This window comes from Hypanus sabinus, chromosome 19 (genome assembly GCF_030144855.1).
Source record: "Hypanus sabinus isolate sHypSab1 chromosome 19, sHypSab1.hap1, whole genome shotgun sequence".
Taxonomy (NCBI): domain Eukaryota; kingdom Metazoa; phylum Chordata; class Chondrichthyes; order Myliobatiformes; family Dasyatidae; genus Hypanus; species Hypanus sabinus.
In genome coordinates, this window is record NC_082724.1 from 54,372,926 (window position 1) to 54,400,910 (window position 27,985).

The following is a 27,985-nucleotide window of genomic DNA, read 5'->3' on the forward strand; positions in this document are numbered from 1 at the left end:
TGAACAAAACCAGAGAGATGCTATGAGATGTTGTGAACATTCAACGTTTTCTGGGGTAGAGGCGAGAAGACCAATTCGAGAGAGGGGGGTGTTCAGTATGATTGAGGGTATAGCGAGGAGAACTGGCAAGTTCCAGATTGGGGTTGAGCCAAAGGAATAATAAAGCCAAGCAGATGAAATAAAGGTAGAGTTCAGTGGACAGCAAGTAGAGTGTAAGTGTGGAGCAGGGAGTACAGTTGATGTTTCTCTCTGAATTACTTTCATGGTTTTCCTTTGCTTGGTGGCTACCTGGAGAAATTTCAGAGTTGGACATGGATACAGTTGGAGGAATGGAATAGGGGAAAGACAAAGTAAAAATACTTTATGGCTCATTGTGGCAGGCAGGTAGGCTTCTCTGCCTTGTGTGGTGTTCCTCTCTTTTGATGAATGTCAGTGATATCATAGAATGGTATTGTAGTTCTGCAATTATGGATTGGACAATTGCGCTTATGGATTGTGTAGTTTTTCAGACTTAAGGTTTTTACATTCTGAGCTTTTTATCTTCCATTCCTTTTCCATTTATTTTTGTACGGGGGGAGGATGTTTGGGGGTTGATGTTCTGTTAGTTTTTTGTTGGGGAAGGGGTAGTTTTTTGGGGGGTGCAGTCAATACTCCTGTTCAGTTTTGTGTGGGGCAGGGAAGTTTCTGTAGGGTTGATGACTGGGATGCTGCTCGTTTTTGTACTGGGGAGCGGGGCTTGATGTTTCTCTCTGAATGACTTCCTCGGTTTTCCTTTGCTTCATGGCTGTCTGGAGAAATGTCAGAGTTGGACATGGATACAGGCTTTGATAATAAATGAACCTTTGAAAAATAATAAGATCAAAGTACATACTGTATATTTTGCCATTTACTACCATGACATTCATTTCCTTCCAGGCATTTAGAGGAAAATAAGGAAATACAATAGAATCTTATGAAAAGCTATACATAAAATCTAGCAAACAAGCCACATGCAAGTTATGGAATCATCCAATCAAAAAATTAACTAAGAACATGAGTTGTAAAGTCCTTGAAAGTAAGTCTGTAGGTTGTGGAGGTCTGTGAGAGTGAATGTGGTCAGTGGCGGGCAGGGTTTAGCCCATGATGGACTGGGCTGTAGACTTTTTCATTTCTGGGCATTGGTGATTCCAGAGTAGGCTATGATGCAACCAGTCAGGAGGCTCTCCACAGGGCTTGTATAGAAGTTTGTCAAAGTTCTAGATTACATGCCAAATCTACACAGACTTCTAAGAAAGTAGAGGGCAGTCATGCTTCTTTTGTGATGGCACCTATGCAGTTCCTGGACAGAAATGCCATTTGACCTATTCTTATCAGGGAGAAAGAAGGAGAATGGGGTTGAGAAGGACAATAAATCAACCATGATGGAATGGTGGAGCAAACTGGATGGGCCTAATTCTGCTCCTATGTCTTTTGGTTATGGTTGTGACAGAAGGCAAATAGGAGCAGATCGAGGTCTCTCCTCAGTTAATATACTTCATGACCAACCTCTTAAAGCACTTCACCGCAGTGGAGGTTAAGCAAGTGTAACGGGTCATGGAGACAGATTACGATGTTCTACTACAGGTATGACTGAAGCGAACTGATAACACAGCTGCTAAACTGAGAGGTTAAAGATGTCAGCAAACGCTGCAGCCAGTTGATCAGACAGGTCTTCTGTACTCGGCCAGGTACTCTGTCTGGCCCAAATTCTTTCCATGGGCTTGCGATCCGGAAGGATGCTGTCATGTCAGCTAAGTGTGGGAGTAGGGTGAAGGGTGGTAAAGGCTGGGACTGGAGTGGGTTAGAGTTAGGGTTAAGGTTAATGGGTATGGGGTAGGATAGGTGAAAGGGATCTGGAAGTAGAATAGGTGGATGAGGACTGTGTAGAGGGGGTTGGTGGGGGCAGAGGTCAGGGAAGAGGGAGAGATGGGGAAGGGAAGTGGAAAGAGGAAGAGAGGTAGCTGGAGGTGGGGAGAGTTGGAAGGGAGAGAAGGGGAGTTGGGCAGCAAAGAGGGGTAGACTTTTCCATTCCTTGACCAGAATCAGTTTGGGGGCAGAGGGAGGTTGGGGTAGTGGAGTGGAGGGAGGGGTGTGCGGAGGTGGAAGGGCGGGTGAGGTGACGGGAGCTGTGTGGGGGGGGGGTGCTGGGGTGGTGGGAGGGGGAGAGGGGAGGAAGAGGAAAACAAAGGGGAGAGAGGGTGAAGGGGGATAGGAAATGGGAGGGGTGATGTGGGGTACTGAGGTGAGTGAGGGTGGATGTATCTGTGGTTGGGTATAACGGTGGGGTAGTGGGGTGGGGTAAGTGGTAGGGCACGGGTAGTGACGGGTGGGGTCAGGTGGATGACAGGTTCATGCTGAGGAATGGGACATCACGTACCAGTTATGCTAAAACAACAAACGTTTACGAGTAATGGCTGTACATTGTGACACTACCCCACCTCCAGTACCCCTCCCCTCTCCTGGGCGTGAGGGAGTACCTCGCGGCCCTGATCGGGGGTAGCAGAATGGCTCGGAGCCGGGCTGGACGCGCATCCTACTCCAGTGCGGACGTCTGGACATGTGGCCGTGATCCAGTTCCTATCAGCGGCGGGGCTGGAGTAAAGAAACAACCCGAATCTGGGCGTAGGGATGGCGAGGAGTCACATTGTTCCTGAAGGTGTACTCCCTGTGTAATTCAGAGGGTGTCCTGTAGGATACAGCTTCTCCCTAGGTCCTTGATTCGGGTGGGAGGAGCGCTTGACGTTGTTCAGCCTGTGCCTGCAGTAACCAAACACTGGCTTCAGACATATTTTCTCTCTCTCCCCTTCCCTTCACTCAAATGTAGTTCGGTGCTCTGCAGCGGATTAAGTTACGGTCGGGAGGTTCCGGGACCCAGGGGAGAGTGGAGCGGGATGAGAGGTTGCGGGCAAGCCGGAGGAGGCGGCCAGACGAAAGGCAGTAAAGGGTTGCGGCGCTGAAACTGCTCCCACCAAAGACCCAGAACGGAGCAGACGCGTGTATTTCTGTTCAGGTTAGACTAGTCAGGTTTGTTTTGTGAAAAGACCCCCCGAGCCCGTTAGTAATATGAATTCAGGAACGGAACAGCATTAAACTGTGTGTTTGAAAATCCCTGCTCCGCTTAACCAAGGGGGTGAAGAAGGAGGTGTTTTTTTCCCTCTCAATCCATATCAAAGCGTGAAACCGACACGGAGTGTGGCTGAGAGACAGTGTTCGGATCTCTCTCTTTCTTAAACACACACACAACGCCTAGGTTTCCCCAGCGAAACAGAGGAGTTAGACTTGCTCACCAACTGATCAGCATGTCATCTCAAGGAAGATTCAAAAAAGACAAAGAGATTACTACAGAATACGAGACCCAAGTCAAAGGTCAGTTCTTAAGAATTCGATGTTTTATTCCAGCGGAGTGGGTTTGCACGGTGCGGATTTTTTGTTTAGCCCGGACATTAACCACCTGGGTCAGTGAGTTGGGGAAATCTCGCTCTCGGCTTCTTTGCTGAAGCGGGGAGGATGGTTGTGTTTGAGAACTGCATTGCAGTATGAAGGAAGAGCTGAGGATTGCTATCAGCGATGGAAGCCTGCAGTGAACTGTGCTGTCAGGCATGTCCTCTGCCTATCATGTCGGGCACTTTGATCGATGCTGCTCTCCCTCCCTCAAATTCCTTTCCCCTCTCTCTTAACGTTATTTATTATTGTTTTAAAAAAGCCTGTCTAAACAACGCTCCTATGTTGTGAGAAATTCATTCTTAATAACTTCAGAAAAATATATTCTAAAATGTATTGTTCCACGTTTACACCCAATTAATCAGAAATCGGGAAGAAGAGTTGCGGACCGCAAGGTTTAACCTCACTCTGCCAACACCTGGTATTTCCAATGCTCTCCCGGTGGCGGAGATCCGGCAGATTTGCGGATCGCCGTACTACTGACGTCTTGAGGCCAGTTTCAGTTTTCACGGTGGAAGTCGGTGCTGTGGGGAGAGAGCTATCATTGTTCGGTTCCTCCCGTGTCTTTCAGAGTGCCTGCCACCTTCTGCATTGGCAAAGCGAGATGTTGGGCTCTCTCCCCTCGCTGTGGGGCTCGGTCCGTCCCAGCAATGGGAGTGACCCCGTACGGGAGAGGAACTGAATCAGCTCATGGAGGTGACCGGTTCCCCTTCCCTTTACCCAGTTGGTTGCCTCGCCTGTTTTCTTAAACAAATAATTGGGTTTGTACCATGACCCACGAACTATTTGGTATCAAAGTTCCCTGCCATTTTTTTGTCTGTATCCTTCTTCCTATCCTCATCACCCCCCCCCCCCATACCCGCCGCATATGCTCCCCCACCCACCCCCTTCACCTCCACTGACTTCTGCCCGATCTTTCATGTCTGTGCTCTCCGAGTTAGTCTCCCCTTGACCTTTAGTTTTGCAGAGCGGGGAGATGGGGCAGAGAGGGCGAGTTGTACGGGTCTGGGCAGCGCAGTGTTGTAACCCCACCTTGCTGAGGGAGGGGAGCCGCATCCCGCGGGAAGCAGACATCTCCGTCCAGTCCCGCTCCCCTCTCTCAGGATGATGATTTACACAGGGTGTTAGTGCCGATGGCGAGAGGGGAATAACCTTTTCGTCACCGACAGCCCCCTGCACCTGAGATTCAAAGCCTGGAGTCCCAGGACACTGTCGGTGATGGATAGCAGCCAGAGAAGAGTTGCTGGAACATAACGAGAGCCGTCAAGGCTCAGTGTTCAGAACAGGATGATAGATTTGTTTTATATATTCTGAAGGTTTTCTAGCCATATTCTACATTCTTTTTTGTTTGTTGTGTGCAAGACAGCTGAGCTCATTTGGTTTAGGGGAGTACTAGGGTGCAACAACTGGCCTTGGTGCTTTGTAGGTGAGATGAGGGGTATTGGTGGGAAGAGGGTTAAAAAAATTAACCTGTTCAACCTCTTCATCACTGTGGGTACCTTCAAACTGCTGGCAAAGTACCAAGATGGTTGTAGCACCCTCAGTACTCCTCAGACCCCATTAAGCTCAGCTAAGCCCAGTCCATCAGAGGCAACCCCCTCACTGTCATTGAGCACATCTACAAGCAGGGCTAGCATGGGAAAGCAGCATCCATAATCAAGGACCCCCACCATCCAGGCCATGCCCTCTTCCCACTACTGCCACCGGAGAGGAGGTACAGGAGCCTTAGGTCCCACACATGACCTAATGCACTTCTACCATGAGGCTCCCGAATCAGTGCAGATAACTAAATTCATCTCAACCCTGAATTGATTCCACAACCTATTGACTGTCTTTTCAAGGCTCCACAACTCATGTTCTCAGATTGATTTATATTTGCACAGTTTGTCATTTTGCATGTTGGTTGTTTGTTAAACTTTGTGTGTAGTTTTTCATTGATTCTATTGTATTTCTCTGTTGAATGCCTGCTAGAAAATGAATCTCAGGGTAGTATATAGTGACATATATGTACTTTGATAATGAATTTACTTTGAACTTTGAATTCTGCTGGGGAGTTTGCAAGATCAGGGGAAGTGGCTTTCAGGCATGTTTGTTTGCAATGCTGGGATGCACAGCCATGTAGGTGGAGGATTTGTGGGGATATGGTCATCATGAAATTGAATGTTGGGTGCAGCTAGGAGGGAAAGAAGAGAAGGAGAAATAAGGTGAAGGATAAAACCACAAACAACTGGGAGATGCATCAAAGTAGAATGCCATAGAGTCAGAAAACATGGAAGCAAGCATTTCGATCCACCAGTCTGTGCCAACCATCTACCATCCAATTGCACAACTTCTGCATGTATACCATTTATACTCCCTACTTTGCTGTTAACGCCTTCACAGATTTTGCCCATAAGACTATAAGACATAGGAGCAGAATTAAGGCTATTCGGCCCATCAAGTCCACTCCACAGTTCTATCATGGCTGATTTATTATCCCTCTCAAATCCATTCTTATGCCTGTTCCCTGTAACCTTTAACATCCTTCCTAATCAAGAACCTATCAACACGTGCTTTAAATATACCGAATGACTTGGCCCCCACAGTCATCTGTGGCAATGAATTGGACAGATGCACCACCCTCTGCCTAAAGGAATTCCTCTTCATCTCTGTTCTAAAGGGCCGTCCTTGTATTAGAAGGCTATACCCTCTGGTCCTAGACTCATCCACGATAGAAAACATCCTCTCCCCCATCCACTCTAGCTAGGCCTTTCAATATTTGATTGGCTTCAGTGAGATTCCCCACTCCCCATCCTGCCAAGCTCCAACAAGTACAGACCCAGAGCCATCAAATGCTCTTCGCATATCAACCCTCTCATTCCCAGGATCATTCTTCTGATCCTCCTCTGGACACCCTCCAATGCCAGCCCATCCTTTCTTAGAAAAGGGGTCCAAAACTCCAATACTCCAGGTGCAATTACCACTCTCTACACACTAGGGGATAATTTACTGCAGTCAATCAACCTACCATGTCTTTGGGATGTGGGAGGAATTTGGCGCACCCAGGGGAAACATACGTGGTTGCACAGAGAGCTTACAAGCGTCGCACAGACAGCAGCAGAAGTCAGGGCTGAATCAGTGTCACTGGAGCTGTGCCATTACCCAAGGTTACTATCCCCCTAAACATGTGCTGCCATAATTCAGCAGCACTCCAGCACTCTCGCCCTCTTCTATCGACAAATTGAAAGAAAATAAGACTAGCCCAGGATACAGTGCCCAGGATGCCCCATAACACCAATAGGTTACTTCTGAAACGCAGCCACTTTTGCAACATACGAGATACCACATTTAATGCCAAGAATTTGAAAGGATATGACAACTAATCCAGATGGATCCCACCCCCACATGAAAAGCAATTAAAGGCAAGTTAGTAGAATACATACACTATACAGCAGTTGTGAATGTCTAATAGGATCCTTATACATAAAACAGGCAGTGGAGGTCCGGGGAAATAAGACCAATTAATTGAATGTCTCTGCTACATGAGGTGATAGTATCTTTGCTTAAAGTGTAATGAAAAGTCACTCAGAAACTCAGAACACAAATCCCAAAGCAGAGTTCAAAAACGGTTTCAATACTTGCTGAACCTTTAATGCCTTATGAAACTCTTTGATGAATAACAAGCCAATTAATATGATTAGTATCTTCAGTGTTTTTGGTTTTCAAAAGGTTCTAAATTGGTAATGCTTATTAGGCTGGTGAGTGAGGTCAGAACATTGGGAGGTAGTTGATTTGCCCACAGTAAACTCCACTGACAGTAACATTAATGTACAGATAATCTGGAAGTTTTTCTTCATTACTTTGAGCAATAAATTTTGGCCAGGACTCCAGGTACAACACCCGTTCTGCTTTATACCTGCAGCCGGTGGGATTTTGTTTTGTATCCATCAGAAAGGTCAGATAAACTCCTAGTTTAATGGGCCTTTCTTTGTGCTGCCCTCAAAGTGCAGGACCATAGTGTTGCATGGAAGTGTTGACCCAAGGCTTGTGCTCGGGTTTTTGCAGTAGGGCTAACACATGCATCCTCATGGCCTGAGTGCTAACCACAAAGCCATGGTTCAAACATCGAGAATGGTAAGGGATTGGTTTATTTAGTAACTAGGACAATTACATGCATTATTACGTTACCATTGCAATTTTAATTATTGCATTCTTTATAATGCAATATACTCATTGCACACTGCAATATTAATCCAGGGCATCTGGATTATTATACTTGAGTTTGCAATGGATGAAAAGAATTGGTGCTAATTAATAAATGAAGAGTTACAATGTCTGTTGGTTTGTGTGTAAAAAGTATAGCTCTAGTTAAGACAACAGCTGAAACCACAAAGGATCTATGAAGAGGAAAGGCAAATTAATGACTTGGCTATAGGTTCTTTCCAAGATCTGTCCAAATAGCAACAACAAATTGCATTGATGTTGTAAGGAGAGTGTGTCAATGTACTCGAAGAGATCTGACCTGAACCTTGAAGTGAAATACTGAAATTTAAACTGCAAGTAGTCTTGCCTGTTACCTATGTACAACAACTGCAGAACCACCATCTGACCATTATTGTTTGATGCACCATTATTGTTAGTCAGCTTTAATTTTCCAAAGGGAATCTCTTGTCTCATTTTTAATTTCATAATTAAAAAAAGGATTTTTAGCTTTCTTTTGGGGACAGATCTGAAATTTTGTTCTTCCAAAGGCTGAGGAGAGAAGGAAAAATTTTGTGCATAAATACATTGCTGAGAAGCATTAGCTAGACATGTACTCGCTCGGTCTATTTATACATTGGTGGTTGTAGAGAAAGGTTAATGCATTGATATAAAGAACAGAAGAATCACATTTGTACAGAGCCTCGCATAATGTCAGGACATGCAAAGTCTTATTTCAGAAGTGGACTTTATTTCCAATCATATAAGAATAAATACAATCAGTAAGTCTTTCTCTAAGTTGACTATAGTGTTAATCGAGTATATTGTCTTGCAGTGTATAAACAACACAGACTCATTTTCAGGGACTCTAAGCTTCATGTTCTCAGTACAGTATTATTTATTTACTTTTTTATTATTAGCACAATTTGTCCTCTTTGGTGTTTGTCAGTCTTTGCTATTTATAGTAACAAACACAAAATGCTGGAGGAACTCAGCAGGTCAGGCAGCATCTGTGGAAAGGAATAAGCAGTCCACATTTCTGGCTAAGACCCTTCACCAGGACTGGAAAGGAGGGAGGAAGAAGCAGGCTGGGGGAGTGGGAAGAGTACAAGCTAGAAGGTGATTATTGAAGCAAGGTGGGTCAGGGAGGGGTGATGAAGTAAGAAGCTGGGAGATGATAAGGGGAAGAAGGGCTGGAGCAAAAGGAATCTGATAGGAGAGGGGAGTGGACCATGGGAGAAAGGGAAGGAGCAGAGGCATCAAGGGGAGGGGAGGTGAGGAGAAGAGAAGAGGTAAGAAGGGGGCCAGAGTGAGGAAATTGAAGGAAGAGGGAAGAGGAGGGGGAACTTACCAGAAGTGGAGGCAAATGTTCGTGCTGTCAGGTTGGAGGCAGATTTGCTATGTTTTTTTGATAAATACAATTGTATTTCTTTGTTTTCCTATAAATGTGCAACAAAATGAATCACAAGATAGTATATGGTGACACACACATATATATATACTTCAATAATTGAACTTCAAACACCACTCACGTTCCTGCATAAGCAATGCAACAGGGAAAGGTTGTTACAGATGACCTGACTACCCACCCTCACCCAGTGACTAGTAGTAACAGAACACTACACTCTGCCTCTCCTGGGTATGAACCCGAGGTTTTCTGACGCAGTATCGGTACATTCTAGCCATGATGTCAAGCATCAGAAAACATTTTACTCTCATTCTGTTTTACATTTCACAGGGCTGTGTGTGCATTTTGGGTGGGGGAGGGATTGGGCCAGGATACGAGGGGTGATTGATAAGTTTGGGGCCTACGGTAGGAGTCAATTTTAGAAAACCTAGCACATTTATTTTTCAACATAGTTCAACTCTTTGAGTGATTATGCAGAAAGTTTGAAGTTAATAACTCACTGAGGTGATTGATAAGTTCGTGGCCTAAGGTAGGAGATGAGTTATTAACTTCAAACTTTCTGCATAATCACTCAAAGAGCTGACCTGCATGTGCATGTAACGAGAGCTGTATAACTCATCGCCTTCTACCTCAGGCCACAAACTTATCAATCACCCATCTGTGGACACTTTCTGGAGGTCCAAGGTCCGTTTGCTCCACAACCACTGGACCAAGCGTGTAAATGTAGGAGGGGACTATGTTGAAAAATAAATGTGCTAAGTCTTCTAAAATTGACTCCTTTTACCTTGGGCCACAAACTTATCAATCACCCCTCGTAGCCTATGTTTTTTTCAGAATAACATGGCCAACAGTATTATATTTGCATCAAGGGAGATGCTAACAATGAAGATTTGGAGGAGACAGTGCAGCAAGTCTTAATTTCAACAGCAATGTATCAACAGTAGAGGGAAGTGTCAGGCTAATGCCTGGATCAGACAAGAACATCTAATTTAACAATTGTAGCAAGGAATTTTTTTAGGTAAGAACTTTCTGACGGAATCTCTGGAGTGTAAATTCAGATGGTAAGAAACTGATTCTATAAATTACTATATAGTATATTTCACTATAGATAGTTAATGCAGACTCCAAACACTGCAGGAACATCATTCTGAATCTTCCCTATGTCATGGCTATAGTTCTGCAGATGTTGGAAATCCAGAGCACACAAAATGCTGGAGGAACGCAGCAGGTTGGGCAGCACCTATGGAGGGGAATAAATAGCCAACATTTCATTCTGAGACCCTTCATCAGGACCCATTATTGGCAGATATTCATACTGCCTGGGGTGAAAGGTCCATTTCTCTGGCTAGACGTGATAGATGTTTAATGCCTCATCACGCAAGGCATCACAATATCTCTTCATGAGCTAAAGCATCTTAATAGGAGCTTAGAGACTCTGCCAGTCCATGTGCAGGGATCTTGCTTGGGGTACACAAGAGTTTCTGCAGATGCTGGAAATGGAGCCAATTACCTGCTAGAGGAACAAAGCAAGTCAAGCAGCATACATAGAGACACAAAACCTTCATCAAAGAGAGGGGGCAAACTTCTTTAAAGAGACTTTGCAAGGAACAGTAAAATGGAGACACAAGGGACTGTTGATGTTTATTTCTGGGGCAAAAACCAAACTACTGTAGGAACCCCACGGGTCGAGCAACATCTGCGGGGAGTCTTGAAGGAGGGCCTCGAAGTGAAGTGTCAAGAACCTCTCTTCCCCCAGGCAGGTTCTGCCCGATCCAGTGTGAATTCCTCCAGCAGATTGCTTGCTGCTCCTACTTGGGTAAATTAGTTCAAAGATATCACATTTTCAGCACCCAATTAGGACATCACGATAAACACTGAGTAAGATCAGGAAATTCAGTTGTGTGAGAGCGTATTTTTATTTGAGCAATGAGCAATTAGATTTTTCTTATTATCTAGTGTTCAGAGCTAATGAGAAGTTCAGTATCCGGTGACTGCACTCCAGAACCGCAGACACTGAGCAGATGATAGTTGCTTTGACTTGTATATGGAAGTTGAGTTCCAACTCTCTCATGGTAGAAAGCAAGAGAATGAGCCCGACACTGAATATTTTTCAGTCATTTTGAGAGATTGCCTTTTGAAGTTGTTCTCAATGCTGTGGAGGCTCGTGCCTATGATGAAGTTGACTGGGTTTACAACCTTCCATAGCTTTTTCCAGTCTTGTGCAGTGGCCCCACCATATCAGACAGTTTTGCAACCAATTAGAATAATTTCCACTACATAGCTGTAGAAATTTGCGAGTTTTTGTTGACTTACCAAGCCTCCTCCAACTCTTAATGAAATATAGCAGCTGTTTTGCCTTCTTTGCAATTGTATCAATATCTTGGGCCCAGGATGGATCTTCAGAGATGTTGACACCCAGGAACTTGAAACCACTCACCCTTTCCACTGCTGATCCCTCCATAAGGACTGGTGTGTGCTCCCTCGACTTTCCCTTCCTGAAGCCCACAATCAATTCCTTGGTCTTATTGCTGCTGAGAACCAGATTGTTTTTATGACACTACTCAAGAAACTGATCTGTCTCCCTCCTATACGCCTCCTCGTCATCATCTGAAATTGTTGCATCATAGTTGCAACATTTGCATAGTTGCATTATTGGCAGATTTATACATGGTGTTTGACCTGTGCCTAGCCACACCAGTCATGAGTGTAGACAGAATAGAGCAGTGGGCCAAGCACACATCTTGGAGGTGCACAGGTGTTGGTTATCCACGTGGAGGAGATGTTATTTCCAGTCTGCACTGACTATGGTTTTCTGGTGAGGAGGTCAAGGAGCCAGTTGCAGGGGCCCAGGTTTTGGAATTCATTGATTAGAACTGAGCGTAGGATGGTGTTGAACACTGAGCTGTACACAATAAATAGCAGCCTGACATAGGATCACCTATTGTCCGGGTGATCCAAGGCTTGAAGAACATGACAGACTTAATAAACATCAGACTGAAAGAATAGGTGGCCCTTTGAGTCTGCTCTGCTGTTCATTATGATCTTGGCTGATCTTGTACTTCTGTGACATTTACCAGTACAATCCTCATATTCCTTTAGAGTCATAGAGAAGTACAGCACAGAAACAGACCCTTTGGCCCATCTAATCCATGCCAAAACCATTTAAACTGCCTACTCCCATCAACCTGCACTAGGACCGTGGCCCTTCATACCCCTATTATCCATGTACCTATTCAAACATTGAAATCAAGCTTACATGCAGCACTTGTGCTGGCAGCTCTTACAACTCTCTGAGGGAAGAAGTTTCCCCTCATGTCCCCTTAAATGTTTCACCTTTCACCATTAATCCATGATCTCTTGTTGTAATTTCACCTAACCTCAGTGGGAAAAAAACCTGGATGCATTTACCCTATCTACACCCTTCATAATTTTGCATACCTCTATCAAATCTCCCCTCAGTCTTCTACATGCTAAGGAATACAGTCCTAATCTAGTCAATCTTTTCATATAACTCAGGTCCTCCAGAACTGGCAACATCCTTGTAAATGTTCTCTGTACTCTTTCATCTTTCCTGCAGGGAGGTGACTAAAACTGCATACAATGCTGCAAATTAGGCCTCACCAATGTCTTATACAAGTTCAACATAACATCCCATCTCCTGTACTCATTACATTGATTTATGCAGTCCAATTTTCCAAAAGCTTGCTTTATGACCCTAACTACATGTGATGGCCCTTTCAATAAATTAGGGATCTGTATTCCCAGATCTCCGTGTTTTACCATTTCCTGTGTAAGACTTATCCTGATAGATTCTACTGAAGTGCAAAACCTCGCACTTGGCTGCATTAAATTCCAACTGCCATTTTTCAGCCCATTTTTCCAGCTGATATAAATCCCTCTGCAAGCCATGATAGCCTTCCTCACTGTCCACTACACCCCCCAATCTTGGTGTCAGTCACAAATTTGCTGATCCAGTTAACCACATTGTCATCCAAATCATTGATATTGATGACAAAGGACCCAGCACTGATCCCTGTGGCACACCATTAGTCACAAGACTCCAATCAGAGAGACAACCATTAACTACCATTCTGATGCTTCTCCCACATTACCTCACCTTGAGTGCCGTGCAGCTGACCCTTCTTGACCGGCCACCCAAGCAGGACCTTGTCAAAGTCCAATTTATTCCAATAATGGCTGAATCTCCACAACCTTCTGAGATAAGGAATTCTAAATGTTTACTGCTGTTTGAGTAGGGCAATTTCACAGCCATCCTGAATACTCTCATTTGGAAACTGTTACTCTAATTCTAGACTACTCAGCCCCTTGAGAATTCTGTAAATTTCAATGAAATCTCCACTTGTTTAAAGTCTAAAGACTACATTTCCAACCACACTATTTCTCTTTGTGTACAAATGTCATCCGTGGACAAAATTTCTCTTTGTTTACAAATGTCATCCATGGACGAATCTCAGGGCAGTATATGATGATATAATTTATTATAAAGTACATTTTACTTTGAACTTTGAACTTGAAGTTGAGTGAATCCCTGCTGCTGCACTTCTTCAATGACAAATACGTTCTCTCATAGGTTAATGACACCAAATCAGTGCACAATTCTCTAGACATGGTCTCTCCATATACAATTACAATAAGATTTCCTTATCCTGAATTCAGAACCCCTTGTAATAAAGACTAACATACTATTTGCCTTCCTAATTGCATGTTGGGCTTAAGTGATTGGTGAACAGTCAGATCACTTTACACCAGCACTATCCAAAAACTCACCATTTAACAAAATACACCATTTTCCAGTCATGACCACCACAATAGGGACTCAATTTCTACAGCTCATGTTCTTACTATTTATTATTATTGCTATTTATTCAAGCTAGTAAAACCTAAGGCAGGGGCATAGCCAAGAACACTCATTTCTTAATTGCTAGAACTTTTGGATTATTGCAGTGGTGTTCAGTAAATATTGCTGGGTAGGCTTAATTGTTTAATGTTCTTGTGTAGTGACTTTGGGATGATACCAGTTGTAGATATTATAATTGGGACAATGTATACGCCGTTCAGGTTCCATAGTCTTCAAATTTCTTCTTTTAATTTAGCATACTGCTAGTGTTTTTCACTTACTGATTTATGTACCATATGTTATGTGTGTTTGGAATAGCTATAATCTATTAAAAAAGTTGTTCTTGGTTGCTTATCCTGTGTTATAATATCTGGAAGGTTACTATGGATTGTTCTATCTGTAATATTATCATTATTACTATTTATTTTTTTTTGTATTTGCACAGTTTGTCTTCTTTTGCACATTGGTTGTTTGTTAGTCTTTGTTCTACTGTGTATGCCTGCAAGAAAATGTATCCCAGGGTAGTAGATGGTAACATACTTTGATAATAAAGGTACTTAACATTTCTTCACACTGATTCTCTAAAAATGTCAAGCAGGTGTAGGAAGAGTTTCAAGGACGTGCTCAAAGCCACTTTGAAGAAATGCAACATGCCCACAGATTTCTGGGACTCACTCGATGTGACTACTCAAATTCAACCAGGAACATATGGGACAGTATTGAAAACCTTGAGATTATGCACCAGGGATACACAGAGTCCCCATATAAGCTGTTCAGGGAGCGAGCCATTTCCCAAATTAGCCCCCTCACTATCAGACATCTCATGCCCCATTTCTAGAAGAGTCTGACGCAGTACTTCAATCTGAAACTGCAGTTGTTCCTTTCCTCCCACAGATGCTATTTGAGCCTTTGAATTCTTTAAGCAGATCATTTGTGGCAGCCTCATTAATTGCCTCATCCCACAACATCTGCATTAGAAGCCAGTAGTCCACAAACCCAACAGACGGCCTAAGAAGATATCTACGACACGTGGTTTATACAGCAGCACCATGGGCCTGCTTCATATTGAACCTCTCTGGCAGGTTATTTCCACAATGGCTGCTTTGTGCCATGTATGGTAGATTTCCAGTTAATGTGAAATTAGACTTAAGTTCTGAGCTGGGCTGATATTGTCCAGACCTTACTTTTTGAAAGTCCTGGAAGCATTTAGTTCATTGGCTCTTGATGCAGAGTAAGACTTTAAAAGAGACTGAAAATAATTCTGTGCTAGTTCAACAAAGGCCGATTAAAATGTTGACAATGGGCTTTCAGTCCCTCCGGACTCTGGTTCTGTGTGTCGAGAAAACATTGGGTAAAAGGACTTCCTTTTTGGTGCTGGAAATAATATAACAAAATGCTTGCAAGTAGCACTGAGTTGTGCAGCTCTTTCTAAAGGGACACTGAGAAACACATAATTCCCTCTCCATAGTCCTCTCTTGAAACCTCCATGCCATGAAGGATTATAATGGTGTTGGTCAAAAGGCCATCTGCTGCAATAGCAGAGAAACAGGCTATTCAACCCAGCAGATCAGTGCTATCTTGTACTCACATCATCTAATTGATAGTTGGTTTCTTATTGTCACTTGTATTGTGATACTGTAAAAAAATCTTTGTTCACACTGTCCATATAGATCATTTTAAAACATCAGCACACTGAGGTAGTACTAGTGGAAAAGCAATAACAAAACTTCAAAGTAAATTTATTATCAAAGGATCTATAGGTCACTATATACTACCCTGAGATTCTTTTCTTTGCAGCCGTTCACAGTAGAACAAAGAAATACAATAGAATCAATGAAAAACTGCCAAGACTGACAAACAACCAATGTGTAATAGAAGGTAAACTGTGCAAATACAAAAAAGCTAATAATAATAATAATAATAATAATAATGAATAACACTGAGAATATGAATGGCAGAGTCCTTGAAAGTGAGTCTGTAGGTTGTGGAATCAGTTCAGCATTTGAGGTGAGTGAAGCTACCCCCTCTAGTTTAAGAGTCTGATGGTTTTGGGGTAATAACTATTTCTGAACCTGGTGGTGTGGGACCAACGGCTCATGTACCTCCTTCCCGATGGCAACAGTGAGAAGACAGTGTGTCCTGGATGGTGGGGGTCGTTAATAACGGAACTTGGAACAGGATGCAGAAGATAAGCAGGTATAAAAGAACATTGATAGTACCTCCTAAAGTCATAACATTAATATTTAAAAGAGTAGAACAATTACAGTAGATTTAATGAATACATCTGTCACAACTTCTAACATGATCCATATATTGTTTTGAAAATTATAGGAATTGCAGATGCTGGAAATATGAAATTAAAAAATAAATAAGAAGTACAGGAAACACACAGCAGGGCAGGCAGCATCTGTAGTGAAAGAATGAGAGTAAACGTTTCATCTCAGAAGATCCTGAGTCAGAACGTTTCAACCAGCAGACACACATTCCTCTTGTCCCCACCCTGGTCTGTTACTCTAATCCCAGAAGCACTCCCTGTCTTATGCACTGAAATAAATGCAAACTCTCAACTGCCCAGTCAGCATCTGTAGGAAGGGAAGCCGGGTTAATGTTTCAAGGCAAAGGCCCTGCAGCAGAACCATGGATTTTTTTCTCCTCTGTGTGTTTATCCAGCTTCCCCTTCACCTCTGCTATTCACCACAATTACTGCTTGCAGCAGTCACTCCCCTCCAAATAAGCAGCTTTCCCTATCATGCCCTACTGGTGACAATCTGCTATTGTCCTCCCTGTGTTAGTGCTACCAATGCTCTCCATTTGCCCTCCAGGTTACCCTCACAATTTGTGTGGGGGCAGTTGAGTGAATGAATGAGGGACATTATTCCAGCAGATCAGAATGAGGGTCAGTGAGTGAGCACTCAAAAACAATCTTGGCCGGGAGATGGGAGTCAGTGAGAGGTCAGAGCTGGTTTGGGTTTTGTTGCTCATTTCCTCACTTGTCTCAGTCATCCTCCACCATCATAGAAGTGGGAGAATCAGAAGATGAAATGCAGTTCTTGCAGGCCACGAATGTGGCCCAATAACACAGAGCCTAAGGATGAATCAGATTCTTGTCATCAACTGTCGTACAGTTCATGACCTGAATTAACTATAGTCATCTAACATCATTAAGGATCGACTTTATTCATCATATGCATTTACATCTTTTAGGAATTTGCTGTGGTGTGTTAGTCATTTACTAGTTCTGTTACTGTCCACTGCTATTATATTAATGCAAACGGCAAGTTCTCTGTGTACAGATCTGGCATTTTTAGTAAGATATGGTGACAGGAAGATTTAGAGGAAGCTTTGCTGTTTAATATTCTGTGCTGCAGCTGCCTTGGGAGTGTTGGTTGGGACAGTATAGTGGAACCTTTATTGTCTATCTCGCCATCAAATCACTGTATCTGGGAACATTTGCCAGTGGGTGCCTGCAGTGATAGCACTCCTTGCCTGGACTTGCACGATGTTCACTTTTATATAAAGAACTCCCTCAAAGAAATGAGGCACTCAGGGTAACATTTCCCACAACTTTTTTTCCCAAAAAGAGTAGCTTAATTTGTCACATGTCTATTGAAGCATACGTTGTGTCAAATCTAATCAGCGAGCTTTGTGCTGGGCAGCCCACAAATGTTGCCAGGCTGCTGGTGCCAACATAGCATGCCCATAACTCACTAACCCTCACTGTACATCTTTTGAATGTGGGAAGAAACCCATACAGCCACGAGAAGAGCAAATAAACTCCTTACAGATCGGAATTGAACCCCGATCTTACCGCTAGCGCTGTAATAGCATTACGCTAACTGCTAAGCTACCGTCCTAGTGAGCTTACTTATCATACATCATACAGTGATATCCCAAGTCATTAATAGATTGCACAAGCATTGAGTCTTTAACCAGCTGTAGGGCATGATTGCTAATGCTGTGCTGTTCCTAATCTGTACTTAATTCCTAAAATGTACAGACCTGGAATTCAGTCCTTTCGTATGTTGCCATTTACAATACAAGACAGATCCATTTTACTTCCAACATTTACATAGTGTCAGTGTGATATCTATTGTTCCTTCTCATACATGTTTGTGAGGTTCCTGCTCCTCAGGAGAGGCTGTACCATGTTTCTGCACATCCCTCAGCTCATGGTTCTGAACGTTGGCTTGCATCAGTTTGCAACATTTGATTACAGGTAGCCTTACGCAGGAAGACCTGCAAACTTAGGGCAGGACAACGTTCAGAGTTGCTAATCCTCCAACAGCAGTTAATTGTTGTCTCCGGCAGTGAAAAGCCTGTGTTACACAGCAGGTTGGGATGAGCCTCAATAAAGACTGCCAAAGGCTGTTATAGAACAGAGAAACCTAGGATTACAGGTACATGTTTCTCAGAAGGGGGAAAGTGCCTCCGTCAATCAGGGCACTATGTACAGGAGATGGGACAGGAGATGGGACATCAGTGCCCCCATACAACTGGTGAGTCAGATCTGGAGTGTTTTGCACTCTCTGGTCACCAAGCTATAGGAAGAATGTTATTAAGCTGGAAAGTGTGCCAAGAGGAAAGAGTGCTGCTGCAGGAAGGCAGCATCTATGAACAACGATCCCCAGCAACCAGACTATGTTGTCTTCTCACTATGACCATCGAGTAGGAGGTACAGGAGCTTTAGGTCCCACACCAGCAGGTTCAGCAACAGTTATTTCAGCATCAGGCTCCTGAATTGGCATAGATAACTCCTCTCACCTCAACACTGAGCTGATTCCACAACCTATGGACTCACTTTCAAGGACTTTACAGCTCATGTCTCAGTATTATTTATTGACTGATTGATGCAGGACTTTTCTTCTTTTGCACATTGGTTGTCAGTTTTTGCTTATGTGTGGTTTTTGATAAACTCAATTATATTTCTCTATTTTCCTGTAAATGCCCACAAACAATGAATCTCAAGGTCGTATATGGTGAAGTATAAGTACATTGATAATAAATTTACTTAGAATTTTGAACTTCCTGGGGATATTGCCATGAGGCTTGATTTATAAAGAGACCCTGGAAATGTACAGAGGCAAGGCTTTGGGGGCAGAAGGTGTCTGTACAGAGATTTATAAGATCACAATGGGCATAGATACGGTAGATAGTCACCATCTATCATAGAGAAGTCAAATACACAATGACATAAGTTTATGATGACAGTGATATGATTTAAAGGGGACCTAAGGGGCTAGATTTTCAGACAGAGCTATGGAACGAGCTGCTTGAGGATGTAGAAGTGGTGGGTACAATTAAAACATTAAAAAAAAATTTGGACAGGTACATGGACAGGAAAAGTTGAAAAGGATATGGGCCAAATTCAGGACAACGATAAACTTTGAATCTACCTTGTTGTGGCACTTGTGCTACAGTTTTCTTCCTGCACTGCACTTTCTCTGTAACTCTGACATTATATTCTCTATCCTATTTTATTTTCTTTCGTACTACCTTGATGCACTCGATCTGTCTGGATAGCACAATAACAAAAGCTTTACACTGCGTCTCAGTATGTGTGACCATAATAAACCAATTACCAAATGGGACTGGCTCAGGTGTACAGTTTTGTCAGTATGGACACATTGGACTGCAGGGCCTCTTTCCACGCTCCATCTCTCCACGAGCCTTTTGGCAAACGGACAGGTCAGATGCTGGTCTCATCTCCGGCTCAGCCACCCTGAGGCAGCAACCTGCGACACTGAGTTGCTGGGGGCCATGCCGTCTCACCACTTGCCAAGAAAGATGTTGGCAGTTCCTCTGATGTGACACTTCACCATAGCAACAAGTCAAGTGTCAGTCTGGTTAAAACCACCAGTGATCTGAGACAATAAAACCCTTCCTAATTGGGGGGGGGGGGGGGGGAATGCTGGGAAATCACAACCTGGCTCACTGGTGACCATCAGAATCAGGGTTATTACCGCAGTGAAAATTGTTGTTTTGCAACAGCAGTACAGTGCAATACATAAAATATACTATATACTCATCTGTGTGCATACATCTACTGATGCCTGTGGACACATCATCAGTGATGTTCCTGGATCATCGGGTGTTTCGGGTCTTTCAACATCATACAGCCTCCTCCAGGTGACCCAGCCAGGGCTGATCAGACCCCAGCTTGTGTCCAGATGGCTAGCTACACATGACTCCATGGCTACCCTCTCTTGAGCCACAGCCACCTTAAAAATAAAGTATGCGAAAGAAAGCAACGGTAGTGACGTACTGTAGTTTTCATGGACTCAGCAGCAATCTGATGGCTATCAAAAGGAAGAAAGAAGCTACTCCTAAAATGGTGAGTCTTCAGCTCCCGTACCTCCTCCCTGATGGTAGTAATGAGAAGGGGGCATGTCCTGAGTGGGGAGAGTCGTTAGTCATGAATGCCACCTTTCTGAGGCATCACCTGTCCTTGATACTGGGGAGATTAGTGGCACGATGGAGCTGTTTACGTTTACAACCGTGTGCCGCTCTCCCTGATCCTGTGCATTGGCCCCTTCACACCAGATGGTGATGAAACCAGCTCGTTTGCTCTCTGCGGTACGGAGAGCTCTCTGTGTTAATTAAACCAGCATTTTCCTTTTGTTTTTCTATCTTTGAAATGTTTGGCATCCCTGAGGCCTTCTGGATTTTAGATATGATATACAAAATATGTTAAGAAAGAACACCTTCCCTCTCTGTCTCCCAGCACCCACTCGCTCCCCTGTTCTCGGTTTCTCAGCTGTCTTTGCACATACTATATACAAGTATATGGAGGTTTAATCATTGGACCTTCTGCCAACAAGTGTTCAACCTCACTCTGCTGTCAAAATCTCTGTTGTCCTGGCACCCTGCCTTCCCAGATCAGTTGCCTAATGAACCATAGGGCACTTGCCTCTCAGTCAGCTTTGTCAAGTAACGAGGCACAAAACCAGAGTGAGGAAGGGGATGTAGATACGCTTCGTGAATTGGCAAATGTATCCTGTTTCCAGCCTGGAATTGGTTCATCTTTATTTCAAAAATTAACTTTATTCATAATAAAAAATGTGTACACGTATGTCGAATTACCAGGTGAACGAATAGTCTTTGGGGTACTGCAAGTCTTTATCTTTATTGATACTTCGCTGCACGCTTGAGTGCTTGGTGGTGGGTGGGGGGTGCCAATGCTTTTTTGCTGGTGGGGTTGGGGGGTGTGCCGTTGCTTCATTGCTGCTTATGCGTGTGGGGGAGCTGGGGGGGCTTTGAGGTTCTAACATTTAACTGTTACTCATTCTTTGGGGCACTCCTCTGTTTACATGGATGTTAGTGAGAAAAAGAATTTTAGGATGTATATTTCTCTGACATTAAATGTACCTGTTGAAACCTATTGAAAGGAAAAGTTCATGTACCGCATTGGGGCAGGACTTAACTAGCAGTCTTTCCAACTCTAACAGGGCCTTTCTCTCCAGAGTGAAGGAGGATGAAAGGTGATTTGAGAGAGGGGTAAAAGATGATAAGAGGTATAGACCAAATGGATAGCCAGAGACTTTTTTCCCCAAGGTGGAAATGGCTAATACTAAGGGGCATAATTTTGATGTGATTGGAAGAAAGTATCGAGGTGAATGTCGGGGTAAGTTTTTACGCAGAGAGTGGTGAGTACATGGAAACTCCTGCCAGCATAGTGGCAGAGGCAGAAACATTAAGGACATTTAAGAGAATCTTTGCTGGGTATGTGGATGATAGAAAAATGGAGGGGTATGTAGGCTGGAAGGGTTAGATTGATCTTAGGGTAGATTAAAAGGTCGGCTCGACATCGTGGGCCAAAGGACCTGTCCTGAGCTGTAGCGTTCAATGTTCCATGTATGTTCTATGTTAAAAAGAATCACAATGCATGGCTCTTTACATTTGGAGTGTCTATACATTGACAGTGGTCCATTTGCCACTCTCACTGTGTAGTCTGTGAGCTGCCTGATTCACAGGGGTATCCCACAGCTCGAATACAATACTGGAGTTCTCTCTGTGCATTCCTCATGACATCTTGCCAGACACTCTGGATATATTAATGGCTGCCTGAGGTTACACGGTTTTCTTGCTTAGCTATCGGATATATATCCTTCAAGTCCAGTATTCACTGCTAATCCCTCATTGTCTTTAGCAACGGTGGTAACCTATCCAGTTAAACTGTTGCAGAACGTGTCTACAAGGCAATCCCACAAGAGTGTTGAATGGGGAGCTACAGGATTTTAGCCTAGTGGTGATGAAGTAGTGGTTGTAATTTTGTGGATCAGAAGGTAAAATCACATATCAGAAGGATATGTGATTTTACACACATATTCTCAGTTCTATCTTTTTATTTGCACAGGTTGTCTTCTTTTGCACATTAGTTGTTTGTCAGCGTTTTTTGTGAACATTATTGTATTTCTTTTTTCCCCTGTAAATGCCTGCAAGAAAATAAATCTCAGGGTAGCATATGGTGACAGATATGTACTTCGATAATGAATTTGCTTTGAACTTTGAACGTTTTTAGCTTTACTTTTTATCTTATCACAGATTGGCTTTTTTGTTCTTCCCTCCTCTTGCCCAGCCTCCCTGCTCACGATAACCACCACCTCCCTCCCCCCCACACAAGCTTTCTCCATGGTCTCCATTCAAATCAATTGAATTTCTCAACTTTTTCTGGTTCATTAAAGGTCAGAACCAGAAACATTAGATTCTTTCTCTTTTTACAGATGCTTCCCATTATTTTAAGACTTGGAGGTTTCTGGCTTGAGTCTGGCATGGGTCTGGTCTTTTCTGTTGCTTAACAATATAGCTTTCCTCCTTTGTTATATCCACCTAAAGCCCTCATCTCCCTCTGTCTACCATAACTGCAAGGATTCCTGTCAACTCAAACGTTTTAGCTACGAACTCAAATCTCACATTAAGCTGAAGTTGATGAAGTACACAAGGAACACGCTTAACAATGTCACTAGGTTACAAGCATTGGTATTTGTTTCTCCTGTACTTCCCCTAAGAGCCTTTTTCAACTGCTCTTGCTGTGTTCACTTTACATAGCTTGTTTTCTCCCACATTCAAAATGCCCTGGTTCAAATTGGTTTAAAATTTCTCTGTTACCAATTTGCAGTCCTTATGTTGGGTTCCAATTGCTTTGTTCTTTAATGTCTGTGCTCCATTCAATTGTTCCTGATTTTCAAACCCCATTCCCCCCTCCCCCCATAGACCTCAGTCTTGTGAATAGTGACTCCCACCCCCAGCCCCTGGTCTCTGCCAATCTAGCGACCATTCAGATCTGGTTTAACTTGTCTTAGTCTTTCCAAGTTACCAACAAATAAATGATTGCATTAACAGTTACCATATACAAAAGTCACTATTACAAAAAGGTATTTACTCTCTCACAGCATCTCTTCAGGTAATTACAAATTCAAAGTTCATTACCACAGTTAAATGAAACTGTAGACTTTGTGTACGTCATACCATTCATTAATCTTAAAATTATCCAATCAAGCATTCCATCACAATATTTCAATTTTAGGAGTATTTCAAAACGAAAGATAAGGAGGAAAAGAAATCCTAAGCAAAACTGAAGATACTGGAACACAAATAAAAGTAGAAAATATTGGAAAAACTAAACGGGCCAGGCGGCAGCTATGGAAGAAGAAAACAGTTAAGGTTATCGGTTATAGAGTTATAGCAATCCAGAAACGAAGATAAGAACTTGAATCATACAATGTGGCATTTTTATTTTGTAAAGGCATCCTTTAGAAAAACAAGTAAACTTTCTGGCAAGTTTCATAACAATGTGTCAACAGCACACAGAGGCAGAGATCACATGCTGATGTTTCTTAACTGATGCCAACCAGTATTAAAGTTACAGGCTTGACAAAAGAAAGCATAGACAATGGTTTCATTTCTGGTTAGTATCCAGTGACGAGATATTCAGTGAACCAGTGGGAGAGCAGAAATCATTGGTGCTGAAAGCTGGCCTGAAGAAATACAACTGTCTGCCGTGGATAGAGTGGATTATACATCGGCTTTGATTGTCTAAATGGTCTTGTCCTATTGCATGCTTTCTCATAGTATGCACCCCCATTGTGCTTCAGAGGCAGACCCTAGTGTCGTGTGTTCTCATATTCAAAGATTTCCAGGCTAACAATATGTCTGAGCACATTGCTTTCCTCTTGACTGAACAACTGTATGTCTGTGATAAAACCCAAGGCTGAAACCGGTTGGAAGCTAACATCTGTCCTTGTGGACTCCTGAATGAAACCTGCTGTCTCGCAAACAGTGAAGCAGAGTCATAATTGCTCAGGAAATGGCAGAATAGAACGTGTGAATGAAAACAGTGTGATTGCAGCAGTTAATTAGTAAATTCAGTTGATGCCCCTCGTCAGACACATACAACAGGCTGCAATGTTCCAATTCAGCTGCATGTTTTATATTCAACCTTACTTCACGGATGGCCCAGCCTGATTTAAGTGGTCTTGACAAATCCGCTCAATATTCCCTGCGTACTGCAAGGAAAAACACTTTCTTTCTGCTTCTGTTGGAAGTTTTGTACTCAAAGGTCTCAGTTAGTCCACGGTTTCCATAACCACAGTAGGCAGACATTTCTATATACTGTGTGCGTATATATATAATTTATTTTTAATATAATTGTCAATATATATGTATTTAACAGAGGGTGGGAGGGATGAGAAAGGGATTTATTTTCCTACCGTTATAGTTGTTGCTTGTCTTGATCTGTGGAATACTGTGGGCATGCTACGTTGGCACCGGAATGCATGACGACACTTGCAGGCTGCCCCCAGCACGCCATTGCGTGTACATTTCACTATATGTTTCAATGTACATGTGATAAAAATACATACATGTGTGTGTATGTATGTATTATAGGCATCCGTTAGTCTTGAGAGACCGTGGATTTGCACCTGGGAAAGAGTTTCCAAAGCGCAGGCCTGGGCCCAAGCTGCAAGTCTCCCCTCTCCACAATGCTGGACAAGGGAAGAGCATTAGGACCCATACAGCTTGGCACCGGTGTTTTCGCAGAGCAATGTGTGGTTAAGTGCCTTGCTCAAAGACACAACATAGTGCCTCGGCTGAGGCTCGAACTAGTGACCTTCAGGTCACTAGACCAATGTCTTGGCCATGCGCCAACACATATCTGTATGTATATATGTGTATAAATAGTATATATAAAACTGATATTGTAGAGGCCATATTATTCTGTGTTCATTTAATTGTCCTTATTGAATGCTTTATAGGATTGAACTGATCAAGATAATAAATCTTTGCAATATTTTGATTTATTAATTTATGAAGCTAACAATTATTACACCTGATAGGTTAATCGCTGTTGAGAGGTCAAGTACATTCCCATAAATCTGAGTTAAAATATAAACCAGCATGAGTAAAGACAACATGACAACAGGACTCAACTGTCCTAAGGCATTCGGGGGTGGGGGTGGGGGGGTCCTGCAGGATTCCTCCCACAGTGTAGTATAGAGGCCAAGTTACTGCAAAGGGTCGAAACGGAGGGATTGCTGGATATTGAGGGAGAATGGATTGAAGATACTGGGAGTTCCTGAGATCCCAAGACCAATAACGTCTGGGCATTTGGTGCTTAGCCCCTGGTAGGGTTACCCATGGCATCAAGGTCAAGGGGAAGGACAAAGACAATTCCACCAAGACCTCAACAGCATGGCTGGCGGGAGATGATAACACATCACAATGGCAGTAAACATGTAGTACGGCTGCTGCAGTGAAGGGTCACCAATCATTTTGCATTCCACGCCACTGGACCCTGACTCCAATCTCCAAAGAACTGTGTGGTGGCTGCCCATGCATCAGCCTCCCTACATGAAACAAAATGCCACACAGGCAGTCTCCACTGAAGCAATCCATCCAGAACATGTGGATCCCAGATCAGCCTCTCTAGCCACCCCAGCGGAAAGCGTTACACTCAACTCCAGTGAGACAAAAATGGACCAGGTTGTTGAGGAGAACTTATCCTCCACACCCACAAGCAAAGTCTTATTGGATCACAAGTGTAATTACACCTATTGTAGTAGCCAGCTCTGAGAGTAATTGGGAACAATTGTTCTAATTCCCAACTTTCTATTACCCGATGAAGGGACTTGGCCCCAAACATGGACTGCTTATTCCCCTCCATAGTTGCTGCCTGACCTGCTGAGTTCCTCCAACATTTATGTGTGTTGCTCTGGACTTCCAGCATCTGCAGATGTTCTTGTGTTTATGATCTTCTACCACTGCTTTTGTAATTCTCTCTTAAATCTACCTTGACATGTTATAAGGAGGCACAAGCTATCCAGCTCAACTGGTCTGTGCCTTAAAATCCTTCTCACACTGCTGGCCCTAACCTTGTCAGAGATCATTTTGTTCCCTTCTCTTTCATCTGCTTATCAAGCCATCTCAATGGCATTTGCCTCAATCTAGCAAGGACCTTGCCATCAGCATGGTGCGGCAGATTCCTGGCTATACTCTTGCTGAATAAATTTCAGTGAATTTCCAATTAGATATACATGGTTCTCATATGCCCAATTAGCCTTAAGTTCATAGCAAAGAGATGTCAAAAAAAAACTCTGAAGGCATACCTCTGGAAGAGAGAAATCTTTGAGGTGGTTTTGCTTGGTTTAAATCCACCTTATTAACTAACCTGTGGCTCTCAAGTGGAATTCACATGACAATTCATAATTACTTTGTTCTATAATCAGTTCCATTTCTTTCTGCATTTCCTACACTGTTCTGCTGTTCCTGCCCCATCCTTTCTGCAGATCTCCAGTTCTGAGAACAATTATTCACATCTCCTTACCCCCACCAGCCCAATGACCAGACAGATTTAGTCTAACTTGTCAATGTTTCGAAATGGCAAACAGCCAAATGATTACATTAACAGTTACCATGTATAGAAAGATCATTTAAATGGGAAGGTTTGTGCACAAACTCCATTCTGCAGCATGTCCTCAGAACACAGAAAATACAGGCGCTGGAGCTGACCAGGTGTCTACCACCAGATCTCATCACGTGGGGCAGAACGGGAGCGTAGCAGCTAGCACGATGCTATTACAGCTCAGAGTGTCAGAGCTGGGTGTCCATTTCCGATACTGTCTGTAAGGAGTTCGTATATTCTTCCTGTGATCACCTGGGTTTTCTAAAGGTCCTTTGGTTCACTTCCACAATCTAGTGACGTACCGGTTAGAAGGTTAATTGGTCATTGTAAATTGACCTGTGATTAAGCTAGGGTTAAATAGCTGGGTTGCTGTGTGGTGCTGCTCGCTGGGTCGGACGGGCCTGTTCCACACTGTATGTGTGTATATATATAATAAAAAATAAATACATCAATGGTTAATCCAGATGAAAAGTCTCAACCCGAAACGTCAACTGTCCACTTCTCACCAAAGATGCTACCTGACCATGTTCTCTCAGCATCTTGTGTGCTGCTCCAGATTCCAGCATCTGCAGTCTCTTGTGGCTCTGTCTTCATCACAAGATGTCTCCTACCAGCTGCTTTACCTGTCAAACCATATTTTTTGACACAAGAGTCTGTGCAGATGCTGGCAATCCAGAGCAACACACACGAAATGCTAGAAGGCATCGGCGCATCGGGCAGCATCTATGGAGAGGAATAAAATGTCGACATTTTGAGCCCAGACCCTTCATCAGGACTGGAAAGGAAGGGGGAAGAAGCCAGAGTAAGAAGGCCGGGGGTGGGGAAGGAGTAAAAGCTGGCAGGTGACAGGTGAAACCAGGTCAGGGGGCATGAATTGAAAAGCTGGGACGTGATAGGTAGGAAAAGTAAAGAGCTGGAGAAGAGGGACTTTGATAGGAGAGGAGAGTAGACCACAGGAGAAAAGAAAGGAGAAGGGTTACCTGAAGGAGTTGATTGACAAGTGAGAAGAGAAAGGTAAGAATGGAGAATGGGGAGAGGGAGAAATCACTGGAAGTTAGAGAAATCAATGTTTATTCCATCAGGTTGGAGGCTACCGAGATGGAATACGTTAACCATACTCAGTTCAGATGTATCTCCAGCATTCACTTTAATTTTGAATTCTCAGCAATAATTTTGCTCTGCA

The 27,985-nt window shown here is 43.3% G+C and overlaps 1 protein-coding gene across 1 annotated transcript in view; it reads left to right on the forward strand.

The window, feature by feature from the left end:
• The first annotated feature begins 2,777 nt into the window (after nt 1-2,777).
• Nucleotides 2,778-27,985, forward strand: part of LOC132377932 (SLIT-ROBO Rho GTPase-activating protein 3) — a 304,499-nt gene continuing 279,291 nt past the window's right edge. The window contains exon 1 of the mRNA XM_059944422.1: nt 2,778-3,384. Within this exon, the coding sequence (XP_059800405.1) occupies nt 3,318-3,384 (67 nt within the window). The 5' untranslated portion in view covers nt 2,778-3,317. The remainder of the gene's footprint in view (nt 3,385-27,985) is intronic.